General features: G+C 52.3%; 1 protein-coding gene across 6 annotated transcripts in view; it reads right to left on the bottom strand.

The window, feature by feature from the left end:
• SRRM4 (serine/arginine repetitive matrix 4) overlaps window positions 1–17244 on the bottom strand; it is a 62254-nt gene that overhangs the window by 16967 nt on the left and 28043 nt on the right. For 5 of the 6 annotated variants that reach the window (XM_048963902.1, XM_048963903.1, XM_048963905.1 and 2 more), the window contains 7 exons: window positions 13754–13859; window positions 11974–12548; window positions 3524–3667; window positions 2024–2107; window positions 1734–1805; window positions 615–641; window positions 15–65 (listed from right to left, as the gene is read on the bottom strand). In XM_048963902.1, coding sequence (XP_048819859.1) covers window positions 15–65; window positions 615–641; window positions 1734–1805; window positions 2024–2107; window positions 3524–3667; window positions 11974–12104 — 509 coding nt within the window. In that variant the 5' untranslated portion in view covers window positions 12105–12548; window positions 13754–13859. The remainder of the gene's footprint in view (window positions 1–14; window positions 66–614; window positions 642–1733; window positions 1806–2023; window positions 2108–3523; window positions 3668–11973; window positions 12549–13753; window positions 13860–17244) is intronic. The other variant, XM_048963908.1, reaches the window with a different exon arrangement.

Raw genomic sequence — 17244 nt, 5'->3', positions numbered from 1 at the left:
GAATCACTACTTACTGTTTTTTGTGTTTTCTTTCTTCCTTTCTCTTACTTTTGGGGCTTGAGGAACTAAATAAGAAATGGCTAATTAATTTGGAGATTTCTGTTCTGATTTTTATATATATATTTTGCTCAATGACACATCAACATTACATCTAATTTGCCAAAAAACATGCAATTAAAAAACTGAAGGGATGACTGGTTCTGCCTTGACACAGGGGGTCTCAGCTCTTGATGAGAAACCTGGGCTTGGACACAGTCCCCATGGCATCAGCCAACCTTCTGGCTTTGCAGTTTCCCATAGAGAAGACGAATGCGTGCACTGGAATCAGGAGAGTTCTTCCAGTGTGCACCTGGAAAGGCACTGAATTGGAAATGTTTCCCCACTGCTGGGGAACGCATGCTGTCTGTAGGCGAAACCATAAGAGGAATGAAGGCTCAAGATGCAGAAAGTATCCAACATGCACGAGGTTGCGAGACCCACAGGGGATGGGGGAACCAAGGGGATTCCACAAAGAGGCACAGAAGTGATTTCTGCCTCCACACGGTGAACATCAACCTTGTGAGATCCTGAGGAGACCATTTGTAGGGGATCACCCACACGTGCTCAACTCTTACCTGTGCCTTCTCTTCTTTGAGGATAACCTGCAAGACACAAAGGTGCACACTGAGCACAGCATCTTAAAAAACAGGAAGTTTGAATTAGAGACAATCTGGTAAGGCCCATTTTGAGGCTGAGCATTAAGGAAACAATGCACCAGCTGGACAGCCCTGACTCCCTTTTAGCCAGCTGGGCTAACGAGGCAGCTAACGGGGCAGCTGGTGCTGGTGGAAGTCACTGGCGCACTGCAAATAATTGAGCATATCATTTTCTGTAGAATCAAACACCTCCACTGTCCCTGGTGGATCGCTTTTCTCTACTACTGACTCTACACTGCGCTGAGTTTGAAGTTGTAGAGGAGAGTCTAGACCCTGATCTTCTGTACAAAGGATTGAGCAGCAGTCAAAGGAGGAATCCTTTCTGCAAAACTCCAAAGCAGGCTCACAGCCAAACCAGCTTTATGTCTTCCCTCCTGGAGCATGCCTGTAGGAACCACCATGCTGGTGGCCCTTGGAAAAACCTGGGAGCATAGAGGGGGATACTTCCTACCAGTGAGCCCCCTGCACGCTGCCTCCTGTCCCACCTGAGCTCCTAGAACAGCATCCCGCAGAAGACATGGCCTGAAGTCCTGTCTAGAAGGGCCATGAGATGGCCCAAGACAAGGCCAGTTGGGATCTGTAGTTGAGTGGCATCTGGAAATGACCTCCACTAACGCTCAATGGTTGATCACGATGCCTTTTGGGATGAACTATAAGCTACAGTTCAGCTTGCAGGGCCACAAATGAGCACTACAGGTGTAAAAATGACAAGCATCTGACCCGAGATGGATAAGATATATTTTAGAGGCATTTCTATCTCCTTCTACTCTCCCTCCCTTCCACCTTTTTCCATAACAAAAAAAGGGCTGCTTTTCACTCTGTTCACCACTTTCAGTAGCTTCTCGCTCTCATTCAATAAATTATAAATACATGAACTTTCCAAGGGAGATGACATCTACTGTTCTCTGCAAATATTGGTTTAACAGCTGGGAGAAGACAGTGAAATATTTGCAATTCCAAAATTTCATCACTCTCTTTAAATTAAAAACCGGCTTTCAGAACCCAAGGCATCACCACAACACCTCAAAGGAGAAATACCTGTGTCTTTTTCGCTTCTTGGAGCTCTTCTTTTTCTTCTTCTTCACAGGAGAGGGGCTGTAAGAAGGAGACCTGGGGGAGCAGAGAGGCATCAGGGCCAGCACAGCCCCTCACCCCCGGGGCTGCCCAATTTGCACCCCACCACCGGGCTTTGGGGCTTGGGCAGAGCTGGGGCTGAGCCCTGTTTAGGTGTAAGGGGAGGGCAGGAGGATGGCCGGCAGAGCCCAGCCCCTCACACCTTCCCCATGAGGCTCATAAGGCAAGGCCCAGGCCAACATGGCTGCCCTCACCTCCGTCGCTTCTTGCGGCTGGATTTCTTCTTCTTCTTCTTGCCCCGGGCTGGCAGCGGTGCACGTTCCCCATCACACGAGGGGCTGAGGAGGGGGGATAAAGCCAAACAAGGTTTTAAAATAAATGCATAAAAACACCCTCAGAATGACCTCACTTGGGGTTGCTCACCTCCGCATGCCACCATCCCTACCTGAGGGCAGACCGGGACAGATCAGGGCACCTAATTACCCTCTAATTACCCTCACTTGAAATTGAGCGCCTCCTCCATGGGTTTAATGGAGATATAATGAGACAGACACTGTACGTGGCTGCGATGCCAGCTGGTTATTTGAAATGAGCTTGCTGAGGTTAACAACTCCATGACAGATTTATGGGTTTTGCTGCTTTGTAAATATGTTTTAAATAATTAATCGGCATTTGATTTGCATACAATAATTATTGAGACCGAGTGAATTTAACAGTAATATAAGACATGGCAAATGTTAAATAGCAATTGATTAGAAAAATATGTATTTATTGATGTGCTATGGTGATTTAGTGAGATAAGCATCTCTTACACGGTGGTTAAACTTTGGGGGGAAAAAAGCTGTAAATTAATTTCTTTTTAAATTGTGTTACATTTCAGCAAAAAGCAAACGCTGCACTTAATTAATTTGGAGCACTGCGCTGAAAATATGAAATGCATGGGGGCTGGTGACCCTAAAGAAAGGCAGTGAATGATGGAAACTAGAGCACAGGGTCTATGCTTCAGCATCCCCACTGCTCATCCCACTGGTTGGAGGTGCCACCATTGGGACCTCGTGTTGGAAAGCCATCCTCATAGGGATGTGGGATGTAGGCTCCAGCACAGCTCAGCCCCCTCCTCATCTCAGGCCATCGTCAGCTCCTGCCATGTCTGTGCCAGGGCATGGAGAACCTCCAGGCTGTGTGCTCAGCCATAGGCAGCCTGCCTGGAGCCCTCCCCCTGCTCCCAAGATGAAGCCTTTTGTCTTTGAAGTGGAAGCCTCCTCCCTGAGCTGATCTAACTTTAATTGTTCCTCTGTGATTGTAATCAGAGTCTAATTAAAAATACACTTTAGATTATTGTTCCAGTTAGCCTGACATCTGAAGATAGTAAATGCACTTTCTGTCCCTTTCTTTCCAGCATCTTTAACCAAACAGAAAGGCCTTAATCCCAGTTCAGCAACAAAGGCTGAGACCCCAGCTGCCTTGCTTAGCAAGCTTCATTCATTTTTACCTTTGCAAGTTGTCAGGGGCTAACAGCATACCGATAACAAAGCGATATCCTAGCTAAGGCAGTGCTGCTGCTCTGATCTAGGCATGGGAGATGGGAACTGCTGAGGGCGATCCACAGCCAGGAGGAACCTATGTGCCCCGTAGCACATGGGATGCCGGCAGTTCACACGGTTGTCTGACCCCTGCCCAGATCTCACAGACTCAGCAGGGATGAGGATGACGTTTCTTCCACCAAACCTCAGGCGGGGTGGCCCTGTCCCTACCTGCGTGACCTGTGGTGAGCATGGCCGCGTCTCTCCTTCCCTCTTGCCCAGCCGTTAGTGGTGGAGGTCTCCTTGGACACACAGCTGCTCAGCTTCTCAGGACGTCGATCCTCGGCAGAGTACGGCAGGCAGCTGAGCGTCCCACTGCGTGGCAAGAGGCCAGAAAGAGCAATAAGAGAGCTAGAAAACAAAGGGAACCACCTGAGCCGTGCAGGTGCCTGCACAAGCCCCAGGGAGCCCGTGTGAGTAGAGCCCTGCAGGTATTTGTATCAAAGAATGGAAGCACTAATGGAAAGTCGTAAACCATACCCAGTGGGGAATGAGAACATCACATTTTTGGTGTCGTGCAGAGCATTACACAGATAAACAAAGGAAGCATCAGCAAGGCTGAGCCCAACCAGGCATTTCGGCTTTGGAAACCATCACAGTCACCAAATACATGCCGAAGGGCCAGGACCAAGAGTGTTGCACATCTTGGGGCTTCAGTGGTGCCAGGAAGGAAGCTAAAGTGCAATTCCATGGGGAAGCAGCACGTCAGCCCCAGCTAGCCATGGCCAGAGGCTTGCAGCCCCTGGGAACATCTTTCTGCCTGCCCCTGTCATGAGAATCACAATTCTGGGGGCTGGAGCATCTGTCGAAGAGACTTCATTCCTATATCAACCCGTGTTCTCAGGAAAACCCCACCTTTTCTAGCAGCCCTTTCTTTCTTGGAGCACAGTTTGCAATGCCTGAAGGTTTAGGGATGAACATTAGGCAAACACATGCGCTGGGGGTCAATGGGATGAAGCTGGAGAAAATATTTCCCACCCATCACATGCAAGAGGTAATGCTGGCAGATCTGATGGTCCCTCCAGCTTTAAAATCTATTATTCTGCTTGTAAAAAAATCTCCCAGTCTTTTCCCATTATCTGTGTTATTTTTAACCATCCAGGAAGCTACATGGTTAATTGCTTTCTTTGTGTGAGCTAATTAGCTTGTGGCATTTCCCAACCCCCTTTTAAGAACAGTCTTCTGAGGCTCAGTCATTAGGATCCATTAAAAATGTCCCCAAATTAATGACCTGTGCAAAGCTGGAGCAGCTCCAATGGTGCGGATGGGGGCCCTCCCTGGGCACAGTGGGTGATGTCCCCACTAATGGCATTTCAGGTCTCGCCGTTGAAACACATTAGCCTGAAGGCAACCAAGGGCTGCTGTCCTGCTACACACTGGGGACCATTTCTTCTGGGCTTGGAAGTAATTATTGATGGAAATAATTATTCTCCAATCCCATCAAAGGCTGGCTTCAATTCAACCCAATACTCTCCTCCGGTGAAAGCCGAGAGTCACTAACGCTCTAAACGGGCTGGTAATCCCTTTGCGTTAAGCTCCATCGACATTGATTGAATAGATAGATATAAACATATATTTTTTGTTGTTGTCTTTCATGGGCTGGGCCATGACAGCTGGGAGAGACACGGAGGACAGGGCAAAGGCACAGGGTGTTTGCTGCCTCGGGAGCAAACCGTGGCTGTGTCCCCGTCGCAGAGCTCAGCACCATGGGCACATGCCATGCCATCAGACCATGCGATGCGCTGGGTGACATAGCCCCCTCCCCTGCCCTCAGGCTCCTGAGTCCCCGAGCCATCTCCTGCCACAAAGCTCTCATCAAGCAGCCTTTCTCCTGCAGCTCCTCATCGCTGGAGGAGCGAGAAGCTGAAAAACCGCCTTCCTGGTGAGCTTTGTTTGAAGGGCGCAGCGGGGTTGGGTGGTGGATCATAGAATCATAGAGTCATGGAATCGTGAAGGCCGGAAAAGACCTCTCAGATCCTCAAGCCTAAACCCAAACCACCCCACTGTGCCCATAACCACATCCCTCAGGGTCACATCTCCACGTTCCCTGAACAACTCCAGGGTTGGTGAGCCCACCACTCCCTGGACCGCTGCGCCAACGCATCACCTGCACCCACAGCCTTGGGACCCTGCTGTCCCACATCCACTGCGCTGTGCCACAATCCTCTCAAAACGCATCACTCTATGCAGAGGAGGCTTTTTGCATTGGTGAAATCATCCTTTTCTTTCTCTCTTGCTTTCTGCCTCTTCTCAGTTGATTGAAAAAGAAAATGGTTGAACCGCTCCTTTGACCCGGCAGAAAGAGGGGGGGAAAGGAGAAGGTTGTAAAAGAGATTTCCACGCCAAAACTCATGCAGATGTGTTTACGTAAATCCCTTTGAAACAGGCACTAAAAATACCTCTTTAAAATTAGGAGGTGGGGGAGGTTGTTAAGTGCTTTCCACAAACACAGACACAAAACCACTCCACGGCAGGTTCCTTCCCCACCTCATTCAGACCACTGTTATTAGTGCAGCAGGAGCCCTGCCATTTGTTATTGGAAATTATAATAGCAAATCACTGCGATATTTTCCCTGATTGCACGGATCCTGAGCCAGTTCAATTTTAATCTTCTCTCCACTATTTCCTCGTGCATCAGCAGAGGCACCAGCTGCAGAAAAGCGCGTGGCTTCCTTGAAGCAGCTTAAGCACAGAAAAGAAACACAATTCCATAATAGGTGTTTTTCATCCAATTTTAGCTCAACCCCCTCCCACACCCCTGCATCCTGCTGCAAGACCAAACCAAGCAGCAGCTCTTTTTTGCTTCTTGGCCTCCAGAAATGTTTCACAACCTCTCTTATCTCACCCTGGGCCAAAAAAGCAGCCCTGGCTCTTCATTTTTCCAGCAGCTGATTTGCTATGCATGGCTGTGTAAGAACAGAGGCGTCCCTGCTGATGGCAGGGTTGGTGCCAGGTGCTACAGGGACACTGCATGGTCACAGCCCGGGAATGGAGATGGGATTAGGGATGGGATGGGGACAGGGATGAGAATCAGATGAGGACAAGGATGGGATGGGGATGGAGATGGGGATGGGGATAGTGAAGCAATGAGGATGGGGGGAGGGTTCAGGATGGGGAGGGGATTGAGGATGAGGGTAGGGTTGGGAATGGGGATGATAATGGGCACAGAGGTAGGAATGGCTCCATCTGCATCGCAAACTCCTGCTGGAGGCAGCTGCTGGCAGCACTGGGGCAGGTGTCTCCACCATAGCTTAGAGCTGCAATCCTAATTAGGACTGCCTTTGGGTGTCCTCCTCCCCAAGATGCCGCTCTCAGCAAGCAGCCCTGTGCCTTTCCTGTTTTCAAATCTCCCTCCCTGGCAAACACCCTGCAGGTTTCCAACCTGAAAAGTTGACAGCAATGTCAACCAGGTCCCATCCCTGCACCAGACAGGGCCGTGGGTCCTTGCTGCAGTTCCCTTGCCCGAAGTCCCGCTCTGTTGAGCAGGGCAAATGGCAGCAAGATAAATAGTTTATTTGCCAATAACATAGCTCGTTAGCTTTTAATCGAATAGCGGATTGTGAGCACACAGTTGTCGGCAGCAATGGGAGATGGCTTTGAGCATGGATCTTAGCAGGGCTCATCGGGCAGGAGGGGAGCGCAGGGAGGTCAGGCAGATGCTCCACATGGAGCGGGAGTGTTCCCTTTGGTGCTCAGACAAAGCTTATTCCCCCTCTGTTTGCAATAAGGAGCTCCGCAACTAATTTCTCTCACCAGAGAGACTCCCAGCCCAGGCAGGGAGATGGCAAGAGGCTCCCAGGGGGAAGCTCTGGCCCCAGGCTCCCGGCCCTGAGGCTGCAGACAGTCATTCTCCTGCTCAGCACATCCATCTTTAATTGGGTGTAATAATAATTTTATTGCTTGCTGGGATTTGTGAGGCTGAACTAATATTTGCAAAACGCTTTGCTATCCTCCGCTGAAAGGCAACCCGGGGTGGCAAAGCCCCTGTGCCATTCACGTCGGGATAATCCAGAATTATTCATAAACAAAATCAAGATTATGCAAATATATTCATTAGTTCTCAGCATACCTCCAGGAAAATAGAGGAATTAGTCTTGTTAACAATTGTGTATTATGTAAGCGTGCGGCTAAGCACACAGACACGCTCCCCATCCACCTGGGGCTCATCCCAGGCTCTTAGAGCACTGCAGAAAGAGGTGTGTTTGGGCTCAGGGTGGTCCCAGTGTGCCCCTGCCCCCTCGCTGTCCCTTGGCACGGTGTGAGCGATGCCCAGCCTTGTGCCCAGGACACGACGGGATCAGCAGATAAAGGTGCGCTGAAGACACCGCGCGGTTTAATTAATGCCACATGCCTTTCACTCCTTAGGTTGTGTGGGTTGTTAATTATTTTTATAAAGAAAATAATTAGTCCCAATCAAGGCAGAAGCTCTCCAGAATTACAGCTCATTAACTGCTCTCACATTTTTTCTGTTCTATAAAAAGTCGCGTGGTGCTGATGAAAATTATAGACCCTTGGAATCAGCATTAAATACAAATTCAGACAGTGTTACCATCCCATTACCATCAACTGCATCGACTTGGCTTTGGTAATTGCAGCTGGAGATGAAGTGCAGGGATTTCTGCTCAGTGCAATCTCTGCAAACAAGCGCTGTGCCCATCGGCCTGCCGGAACCAACGTGACACCGAGCAAACGCAGCCCTGAGGAGGGGACAGCCACCAAGGAGACTGGGAAGGCTTTTGTGGGTGGGTGATTGGATGCTCGGGTTTGGGGCAAAGGGGACAGGCAGCAGCCTGGAAGCGGTGGGTTTATGCTGTGGGACGTGGGACGCACGGGATCACAGAATCTCTAAGGTTTGAAAGACCACTGAGGTCATCTGGTCCAACCCTAATCCATGCCGTGTTCACTCCGGACCACATCACTCAGTGCAACATCTGCACTTTCCTTGAACACCTCCAGGGACGGAGACCTGACCGCTCCCTGGCAGCCCATGCCACTGCATCTCCAGCAGATGCTCCAGGGGGGATGCAGGAGCGCTCCGAGCACCTCCAGCTGGGTCATCCCAGGGCCGGTTCTATTGAACGGTGCAGAGGCTTCATTCAAAGCCTGATTGAAAGAAATCAGAGCATGGTAAAGCGAGGTCAGGGCAAATCAATAGCAGAGCGGTGGGGAGGGTGAGCGGGGTGCTGGCTCGGCTGCTGCTGCACCATGAACAACAAGGTGAGCCCCATCCTTTGCTCCATGAGGAACGTAGCTGAGAGCCAAAATGGGGAACTGGAAAAGGAATGGGAAGTGGGGATGGGGGCAGTGAGCAGAGCGACCCCGGAGGAGCAGCACTGAGCCCCATGGCCTTGGTCCTGCTGACCAGCCTGGAGCCAGGCCAGCTGCAGCCAGCTGCTCATTTCATTAATGGAGAGACATCAATTAAACATGGAGTGTTGAACGGGGTTGTCAGCAGATCAATTAGCCCCAACCTCAGCATGGGGATTCAGGGACTGTTTCAGCCCCAAGATGCCCTGCGCAAGCATTCCTGCCCCAAAAGAGGCCATTTTCAGCCAAACCCTGCCCCAAAAGAGGTCATTTTCAACCCAAATCTGCCCCAAAAGAGACCAATTTCAGACCAGTCCCACTGTCCCTAGAAAAGGACAAAAACAGTGCAGGGACTGCAGTGCATTCCCCAGCACCTTTCTCTCTTTTAATAGAGTTTGTTCCCACTTCCAGTTCTTCAAGCTCTCCTCGCAGTCCCTGCACTAGCAGGGAAGGTACTTGTGAAAAAAAAAAAGAAAAAAAAATTGCTATTTTTACACTCCCAGTGTTTGTCAGCACTTTCAGCTTACCCGTGGAGGGGAGGTGGTGGCACCAGGGCTGCATCGCGCCAGTGCACCATCAGTGCTCCTGTGCCATCGGGCCCCATTCCTCTGCCTGCTGAGCACCAATGGGTTCCAAATTGGGGCATCCCTTCTGGGCACCCAGCTGCCCCTCAGTTGCTGTATGGTCACACAAAGTGCCCACCCCCAGTGCCAACCCCAGGCACAGGTGGGATTTAATGCCCCGCTCCGGGCTTTGCAATGACAGAGAGGTTTCAGTGGCCATGGGAAGAAAAGGTAAGGAAGAAATAAAAAGAGAACGAAGAATTGCAATCATGCATGAAATGATTTCATTTCACTGAGGAAGGGATTGCCTTTGGAAAGTTCATATTATGGAAAAATGCGCATGAAGGTCTGGCTGTAGGGAGAGAGGCAGGGAGGGGGAGAGGAGAGCCCCAGCCTTATGGATAGGTAAACCCTCCCAGGACTGATCTGCCCACATCTCATAGCCCCAAATATTTGTTAGTTAAACCTTGAAGGAGTGGTGCAGGGTTATGAGCCCTCTCCAGACGGTCCTATCATGCCAAGATGAGCTAAGTCATTTTTTTGGACACATCTCCCATTCATGAGTAGGAGTCAGGAATGGGTTGGGGGGGGGATTAGCCTGATGTGGTTTCCTGCAGCCCCTCACCCCAATGGGGACCCAAAGCCCTGCAGCTCCTCACTTTATCCCAGGCTCATCATCCAGAGCTCCACAAGACCCCCTGCTGCCACACTGCGCCCTGGGATGCAGACGGCGCCCTTGGGGACCAATGAACTTTTACCATTGCGAATCGCCCCAGCACCAAGCCAGGAATGGGGCTGAGAGAAGAGGACCGTGAGGAGGAGGAAGGCTCTGTGGGTCCTATGGACATCCCCAGTTCTGCCCTCACCCCCAGCAGCCCTCGAGCTGCCTAATGAGCGCAGCCGCCGTGCAGCTGGAGCCGGCGGGCGGGGGCTGACAAAGCCGCCCTATTGACGGCGCCCCGAGCACGGGGGCTTTGCTGCTCCCCCCTCTGCTTTCCTCCTCCAGGCCCGCTCCCCCCGCTGGGCTGCAGCCATGGGCTCATTAGCGCTGCGGCTCGTTGGGCGCGGGAAGGAGCAGATGGCAGCCAGGCCCCGCTGAGCAGATGCCCGATGGACAAGGGGGGGATTAGCGGAGCCGGGGGCCCTCCGGCAGCACAGCCCGGTGCTGACATGTGGGGACTGAGCAGGATGGTGGGGATGAAGGAACCAGTGATGTGCTCGACGAGCTGCGGGTTGGGGTGGCAGAGAGCTGGGTCCCATCCAAACCCAAAATCACTGCCGATTGCAAATTGGGCAGTGAAACCACGTGTAGCACAACACATCCTGGGGGATTAGGGGTTAAAATAAATCCCTGCACTGGCCCGGGGTGACCCACTTCAGCCATCTGGCAGCAGGGATGCGGCTGGTACTTGGGGTACCAGTGGGTGCCAGTGGGCAGTGGCAGCCCCGTGCCTCTTGAAGCTCCCCATGGAAGGAGAAGCAGCATCCCACCGCAGCTCCGCGGGGCTGTGCGCAGGTAATGACGATAATGAACAACCACCCACTGCCTTAAAATAAAAGACTCAGCAAGAAGAAAGTGGAGATGGAAAAGGAGAGACTTCAGCTCTGTGCCACAGTGTTCAGTATCCCTTTTGCTCTACGGAGTCAAGGGCAGACCCCGGAGCGCAGCCCCTGGCTGGCCACGGGTGGGATTAATGTATTCTTTTGTTCCAGATGAAATGTGGTTTTAGCAGAGCTTTAACCCTGCAAACCTCCCAGAGCTCCTGTCGGGAATTAGGAGGGAAGAGGCGTTATCTGCAGAGCCGGGGCACCCTGGGGAAGCACTCTGATCTGGGGCTGCGCATGGACCCAAAAGGCAAGAACCCTACGGACCCCTCCAGGAGGAGGAAAATCCCTTTCTGCAATGGGAACCCCACGCTGCCTGCATCTGCCAAGCTGGGAGGAAATAGGGACACAGATGGTCACCGTGGTGTTGTGCTGGGCTCCCTGCTCCCTTCATCCCTCTGCCTGCTGGCACAGAGGGCTTTGCTCTTAGATCAGTTCTGCAGTGAAGCCTTTGGGATCGCAGCCCAGTTTGGAAATGCTGTAAGAGCCACTGCTGCCCACGGTGCCCCAAGCTGAGCTTCCCCAATTTCCAAACCTGATTGACCACTAACGGAGAAGTGGAAGCATTCAGCGACCCCAGTGTGGGTCCACATGGGCTCTGGGATGTTTGGTGCAGGCTGATCCCCCAGCCCTGTCCTGCACTGATCCAACACCTTCACCAAACTCTGGTGACACTGAGCAATGGAAAGAAGCTTCACTCCCTTTGAAAAACAGTGCAAAGATGCTCTTAGTCAATATTGTGACAGCCAACAGAATAAAAATGCTCTAGATTTGAGGATGTGTTGTTGTGAGGAAGTCACACAAATCCCTGCGCATCCCAGCAGAGCTCAATAGGAACCAGCAGCCCCTCGGTCCCTTTTTGTGTGGTCTGACCCTGCTGCCCTGGGCTTGGACTCCAAGGGAAGGAGGGGGACAGACAACCAGAGGGACGTGTGCTGGGGGCCGTATGGCTGAGCCCCCACCCCAAAACCACAATCCAGCCCCTCACACTACTCCAGGCTCCAAAGAGCCAAAGTTTCCCACTTGGGGAGGAGGGAACAGAAAGCTCAGATCCCCCAGCCGCAGGCAGCCCCCGTGACCCCAGCCCTTCAGTAAGACATCTGCAGAAGGGAGCAGCCCCCAAGCCGAGGGTTCCCCACCCCTTACCTGGGCAGCGGTTTGCGGGCGGTGATGCTGGCCACGATGATGCTCTCCGGTCGCGGTGTGGCCACGGCTTTGAAGGTCCCTCGCCAGAACTTCTCGAAGAGCTGCTTCTCGCCCTGCTGCACGCTGGCCATGGCCCCGGCGCGGCTCGGCGCGGCCGCTCTCCGCGGTGCTGATCTCTACATCCCTCCTGACCGCGCACGGCTCGGTTCGGTGCCGGCTTGGGTTCACTCCGAGGTTTAATGGGGGATATTCCGGTTCGGTAAGGCTGGAGGGGAGAGTGTGAAGCCGAGCCGGCTCCCGGCTCCCGTTTTGTGGCAGCGAGGCGGGGAATGGGGCCGGGCCCGCTCTTGTCCCCTCCCCGGTGCCGCCTCCCCCCGCTGCTCTGCTGGGAGCATCCCTGGACCGAGAGCATCCTTGGCTGGAAGCACCAGGATGGTCCTCGTGGGGCCCATTTCGGCCGCGCAGGAAGCATCCCGGAGCTCACGGCCCTTGGAGGGAATTTGTCTCTTGCAGCACAAGGGACAGTGACCTTGGATGGATGCGCTGCTCCCTGTCGTGTCTCGGAGAGCCACGTGCTGATTTATGTAAGCAACCGGGGAATAATGGAGCCAGGAACAATAGCCAGGAACAATAGAGAAAGAAGAAAAATCACAAAGGACTTGAGAGCATCTTGTGGTAAACACACGAGCAGCAGGGCCAGCTCCATCCCATCGCTGCAGCTTGGTGCCCAAAAGCCCAATCGGGCACTGGTGCCTGCCCTGAGGTTTGCAGGATGCAGCTGCAGCCAAGGACCCCGTGCACAATGCAACATTTCCACCATTCCCCTCTTTAACCCCCCAGCCCATAGCCATCCCCACCAGTCCAGCCCTGTCCCTGGGGCTAGAGACTGGAGTTGCTCAAAACACCCCCAGATTCGCTGCCAAACACTGGGGATAATAAATATTTGCACTATTAAATTAGCAGCACGGGTGGTGTGTGTGCAGGAGGAAGGCAGTGATTGTTACAAGCAGAAACCTCTCCTGGCGTACCTCATGGAGACATCAGCGAGCTAATTAAGCAATTGGCTCTGTTAACGGAGGCTCCTAGGAATACATTTCCCCACTATAGAATAACTGCGCTCTAATAAATTGCCTCATAAATAAACAGCCCAAAAAAGCAACATAAGATGCCCAGAAAAAGCTCTGTGTGATAAGCAGAGGCGATGCTGGGTGCTACCGGCACTACCAGCACAGTCCCAGCACCACACCCTGCAGGGAGCAGCCCCGGGGGGATGCACCGTCCCCTTTTTCTCCCCCCACCCTAAGGGCCCAGCCCCCCCTTACCCACCCCAGTCCCAGATTTTGATTTGGGAGATGACAGCCAAAAGCTGCCCGGGGCGTTCGGCTGCTGCCATGGATGAGCACAGGGAGCTCAGCAGGACGGATCTGCGCCTGCTGAGAGGTACCCAAGGGGAAGAAAGCAGAAAATGTGTTTACCCAGGATTACATTTTAATCTCTTCTCCCTTCCAGAGTGAATAAAGCTGGGTTTGTCCTGGAGCTGGACAAATATTTTTTCTATAGATGTCGTATTTTTCCTTGGTTTTGGATTGCTTGCTTTGTGCTTTACACATTGCAGAACCCGGTGGATGCTGATTGCCCACTGCAGCTGCTGTTCCGTGCCCATTGGTTCTTGTAGTCCCCAGATACCCAACAAAGCAGAACAGAGCCTGTCCCTGTGGCCCCATGGCCAGGACAGTGGCATTGTACCATCCTGTGACTTTGAGAGCATCTCCATCCATACCTCTGTTCCCACTTTGCTCCCCATGGGTGAAGGCTCTTCAGCAGCCCGGTTCTGCACAAAACCTCCCTGTATCCACCTCCACCCATCTCCCAGCCAAGCAGGTTTCCTGCAAATGCAGAAAATCAATAATTACCTCTGGAAGTATTCATTACAACTCAAGAGTCAATAAACAAAGGCTGTGAGTACCCTCTATTCATTACATTCAGCAGCACCTACCAATTATTCCCTCTGCTAAGCCAGCCCCAGCCAGCAGTGGGGGGATTCTGTTTGTACACTGAGGATGCAGCATGCCTTGGGTCCATCCCTCCCATGCCAGCATTCATCTCTCCCTTTAGAAATATCCATTTCATGGAAAGTTGATGTAAAGCTTCCCATTGAGAAGCTCCCAAGAACAGTCCCCCACCATTGGGTCCGTTCACTGTCCCCCCACAGCTGAGAACATCCAAGGATGAGGCTTTGGAGGTGACTTTGGAGGGAGGAGAGAGAAAAGGGTAAGGAGAAAAAGCCCTTTTTTTCCCTTGAAATAGAAATAGGGAGACGCCCTGCCCTACAGATGTGGGAAGGTGGACATTTTGGAAGCTGGTGGCATCACCATTGCCACCAAGTTGGCACCACCTGCATGGTGATTTTCCCATCCCATCCCAACCCATCCTATGCCACCCTGTCCATCCCTTCCATGGGGCTGCCCCATCTCAAACCCAACTCAACCCATCCCTTCCTTCATCAGCTGGAGCAGGCTTTTTCCAAGCGTCCATTCTGTAGAGTTTCATGGCCTTGTGCGCCGTGCAGGGGCACAGGCACCCCTCTCACCAATGCAGCAATTAGGCATGTTCACATTAACCAGATAATTAAGCAGAAAGGCACTAATTGAATAAACAGGAGAACTGAATGCCAATGACATGGGGAGAAAGGAGGCTGGGGACGGGTGGCTGAGGGACAGCCAGTGCCGTGCAGGCTTTCAGAGCTGCGGAGAAGCAGCAGAGGATTTGGGGAGCAGACACTTCCTGCTGAGAGGCGTTAATGGAACGCGGAAATGTTTTACTGCGCTGTGATTTCAGATGTTTTTGAATGCAGCTGCAGCTCCGTTCCATTCCGGGCTAATTTAAGCTCCAGTTAAACCAGACTAAATTACAGCCCCGGGAACCGATGTGACAGGGAATGCATCCAGGAGCCCCAAATCCTGCTGACCTTGCTTCTCCTTCCAACTGGACTGGACTTAGAGCCTCTGGCAAAACATCACTGCATGTCACCAAGGGACTGCAAGCAACCCTCGGTGCCCTCTGGTTCCCAGCTGAGCAGGGCAGAACCCTGTTGTGCTGGGACCAGCAGGATTAGTCCTGGGGACAGGGGACAAGCAAGCTCCAAGGGAAGGGATGTGCCATCCCAGCTGTGGAACCCACAGCCCCTTCCTTTGCTCCAGAAGAGCAAGTGGTTGTCTGAGACCAAAGCAGCAAAGGTCAGGGGAGCAGAGGCTGTTTGCCCTCAGATTATTATTATTTTTTTTTTAATAGAATAAAGAGGAGATTATTAGATAGAATTAATTGTTCACACTGTACAGGAGATTAAAGTGTGGGGAGTAAGCAGATGCCGGTCACGATTCGGCGCTCATTAAGGCAAGAGCAAGATTCATCTCGTACACATGATTAACTCCTGGCCGCTGATGATTTACATGGCAGATGATCAAAAGAGAATTAATTACCCCACAAACAGGGCTGCCTCCAGTCTGGCCCCAGCAGTTCTACCAATGGCAGAGCCGAGGTCCCCAAAACCGAGTCCACAGCCACCACACTGCTCAGACACTGCAGCCATTCCCTGTGAGCAGAGCAGGAGATCCAGGCATGTCCCTCCACCACCAGGGATGCTCTATGCACTGGGTTCTTCCATGCAAGAGAGAAGTGCATGCCCAAAGCCCACAGAGCCCAGCACAAGCCAGGGCATCTGCTGGCCCCACAGCTTAGCATCCGCTGCTCAGATAAAGAACCTGTGCTGACTGTCACCTTTATTTTGAAGAAATGAACTCCTGCAGGAGTCACCTTCAGCACTCGGCCCTTCCCGAGGTGGTGGGAGACGAGCTGATTGCATGCAACTGATTAGCAATTAGCCTGGCATGCTCCAGCTGTAAATACGGACACCAGGGCTGGGGAGGAGGAACCTGGGGGGGTCCTGTGTGCTGATATTGATAATGAGAGGGACACACAGCCTCTGCACGGAGGAGCAGACTCCAAAATAACATTTCTCAAGGATTTTGGCAGTCTGCAGCAATCGAATCCCAGAGAGAACTGCATCCTGCTGTCTGCCCAACTGCATAAGAATTGTGTCTTTAATATGGGGCTGGGATATGGCCTGTAAATAACATACCATAACATAATGTAAAGATTGGTATAGGCTGCTAATGGCTGGGGGATGCTGGGGGACAGCTCCTCTTCCAACTCCAAGGGGTTCAGAGCCTCAAGGGGCACAGGGCTGGGATGGTGACAGGGTTCCAGCCCCAAGGGACTGAACTGAGCCCAACTCACCCAGTGCCACTGCCCCCAGGACCATGAGGTTGGCACGCGCCTGTTGCAAGTTTCCATCTCTCTGCCCATGGCTTTTAGAGGCACTCAGCTGCAGATTGCCTCTGTGACCCAAGTCCCCATTCCCATGGGCTTTAAGAGCCTCAGTGTAAAAGAAATTAATAACAAAGTGAATTGTACTTGAAGGCAGCTACTGGAGTGAGGAAGGCAATGCCTGGAGCTCAGGGGCTGTGGCAGTGCAGGCGAGCGAGACGTGCTCCATGGTCCTGCATTGCTGGCAGTGATGGATGAGTCCACTTCCAGAGCAGACTGAACCAGGGTGGCTTAAAACCAAAGTGTGTCGAGGGCCAGCGTGCTGCCTGCCCAAAACACTGCATGCAGAAGTCTGATGGCACCATGGCAGAGGCCAGAGGGAGTCTGGGTTCTGCCAGCCCAGCCTCAGTGAGCTGGGAGGGATGGGTTTGCCCCTTGCTGTCCCATGAACATCCCCCAGTGGATGTTCAGCCCTCATGCTGTTCCTGGTCCATGGTGTTTGATTCAAGATGAGCAGAACTTGGAGAACCTCAAGCCAAAATCTCTACAACTTCATCTGAAGGCTACAGGGGGTTCATATTCATCCTCAGCCTTTCCCCCAGCCAGCAATGCAGAGATCCCAGCTCTCTGCAGAGCGGAGGTCTCAGCTGTCCAGGGAGGGCAACTCAGTGCACAACTGGGATCCCACCTCCACATCCCCCCCCCTTGTCTGACAAGGCCAGAAATCACTCACTCAGTCTTCAAGTAGTGGTTCAAAGCTTTTGCAACCCTCTCAAGATTAAATAGCAGCTGAAAAATAATCCAGGATAAGTCTTGTCAAGGCATAAGAAGAATGACATGGCCGAGGAGCCAACACAGCAAAAGGGTCCATGTTCCAGGTTAAATCCAACCCCTCCTGGGCAGCCTCCTGCCCTACCAAACAGGAGTTAATTCCCACCAGAGAGA

This window comes from Lagopus muta, chromosome 17 (assembly GCF_023343835.1).
Source record: "Lagopus muta isolate bLagMut1 chromosome 17, bLagMut1 primary, whole genome shotgun sequence".
In the NCBI taxonomy this organism is placed as follows: domain Eukaryota; kingdom Metazoa; phylum Chordata; class Aves; order Galliformes; family Phasianidae; genus Lagopus; species Lagopus muta.
The sequence above is the reverse complement of the archived record's forward strand: the minus strand, read 5'-3'. Positions and strand labels throughout refer to the sequence as shown.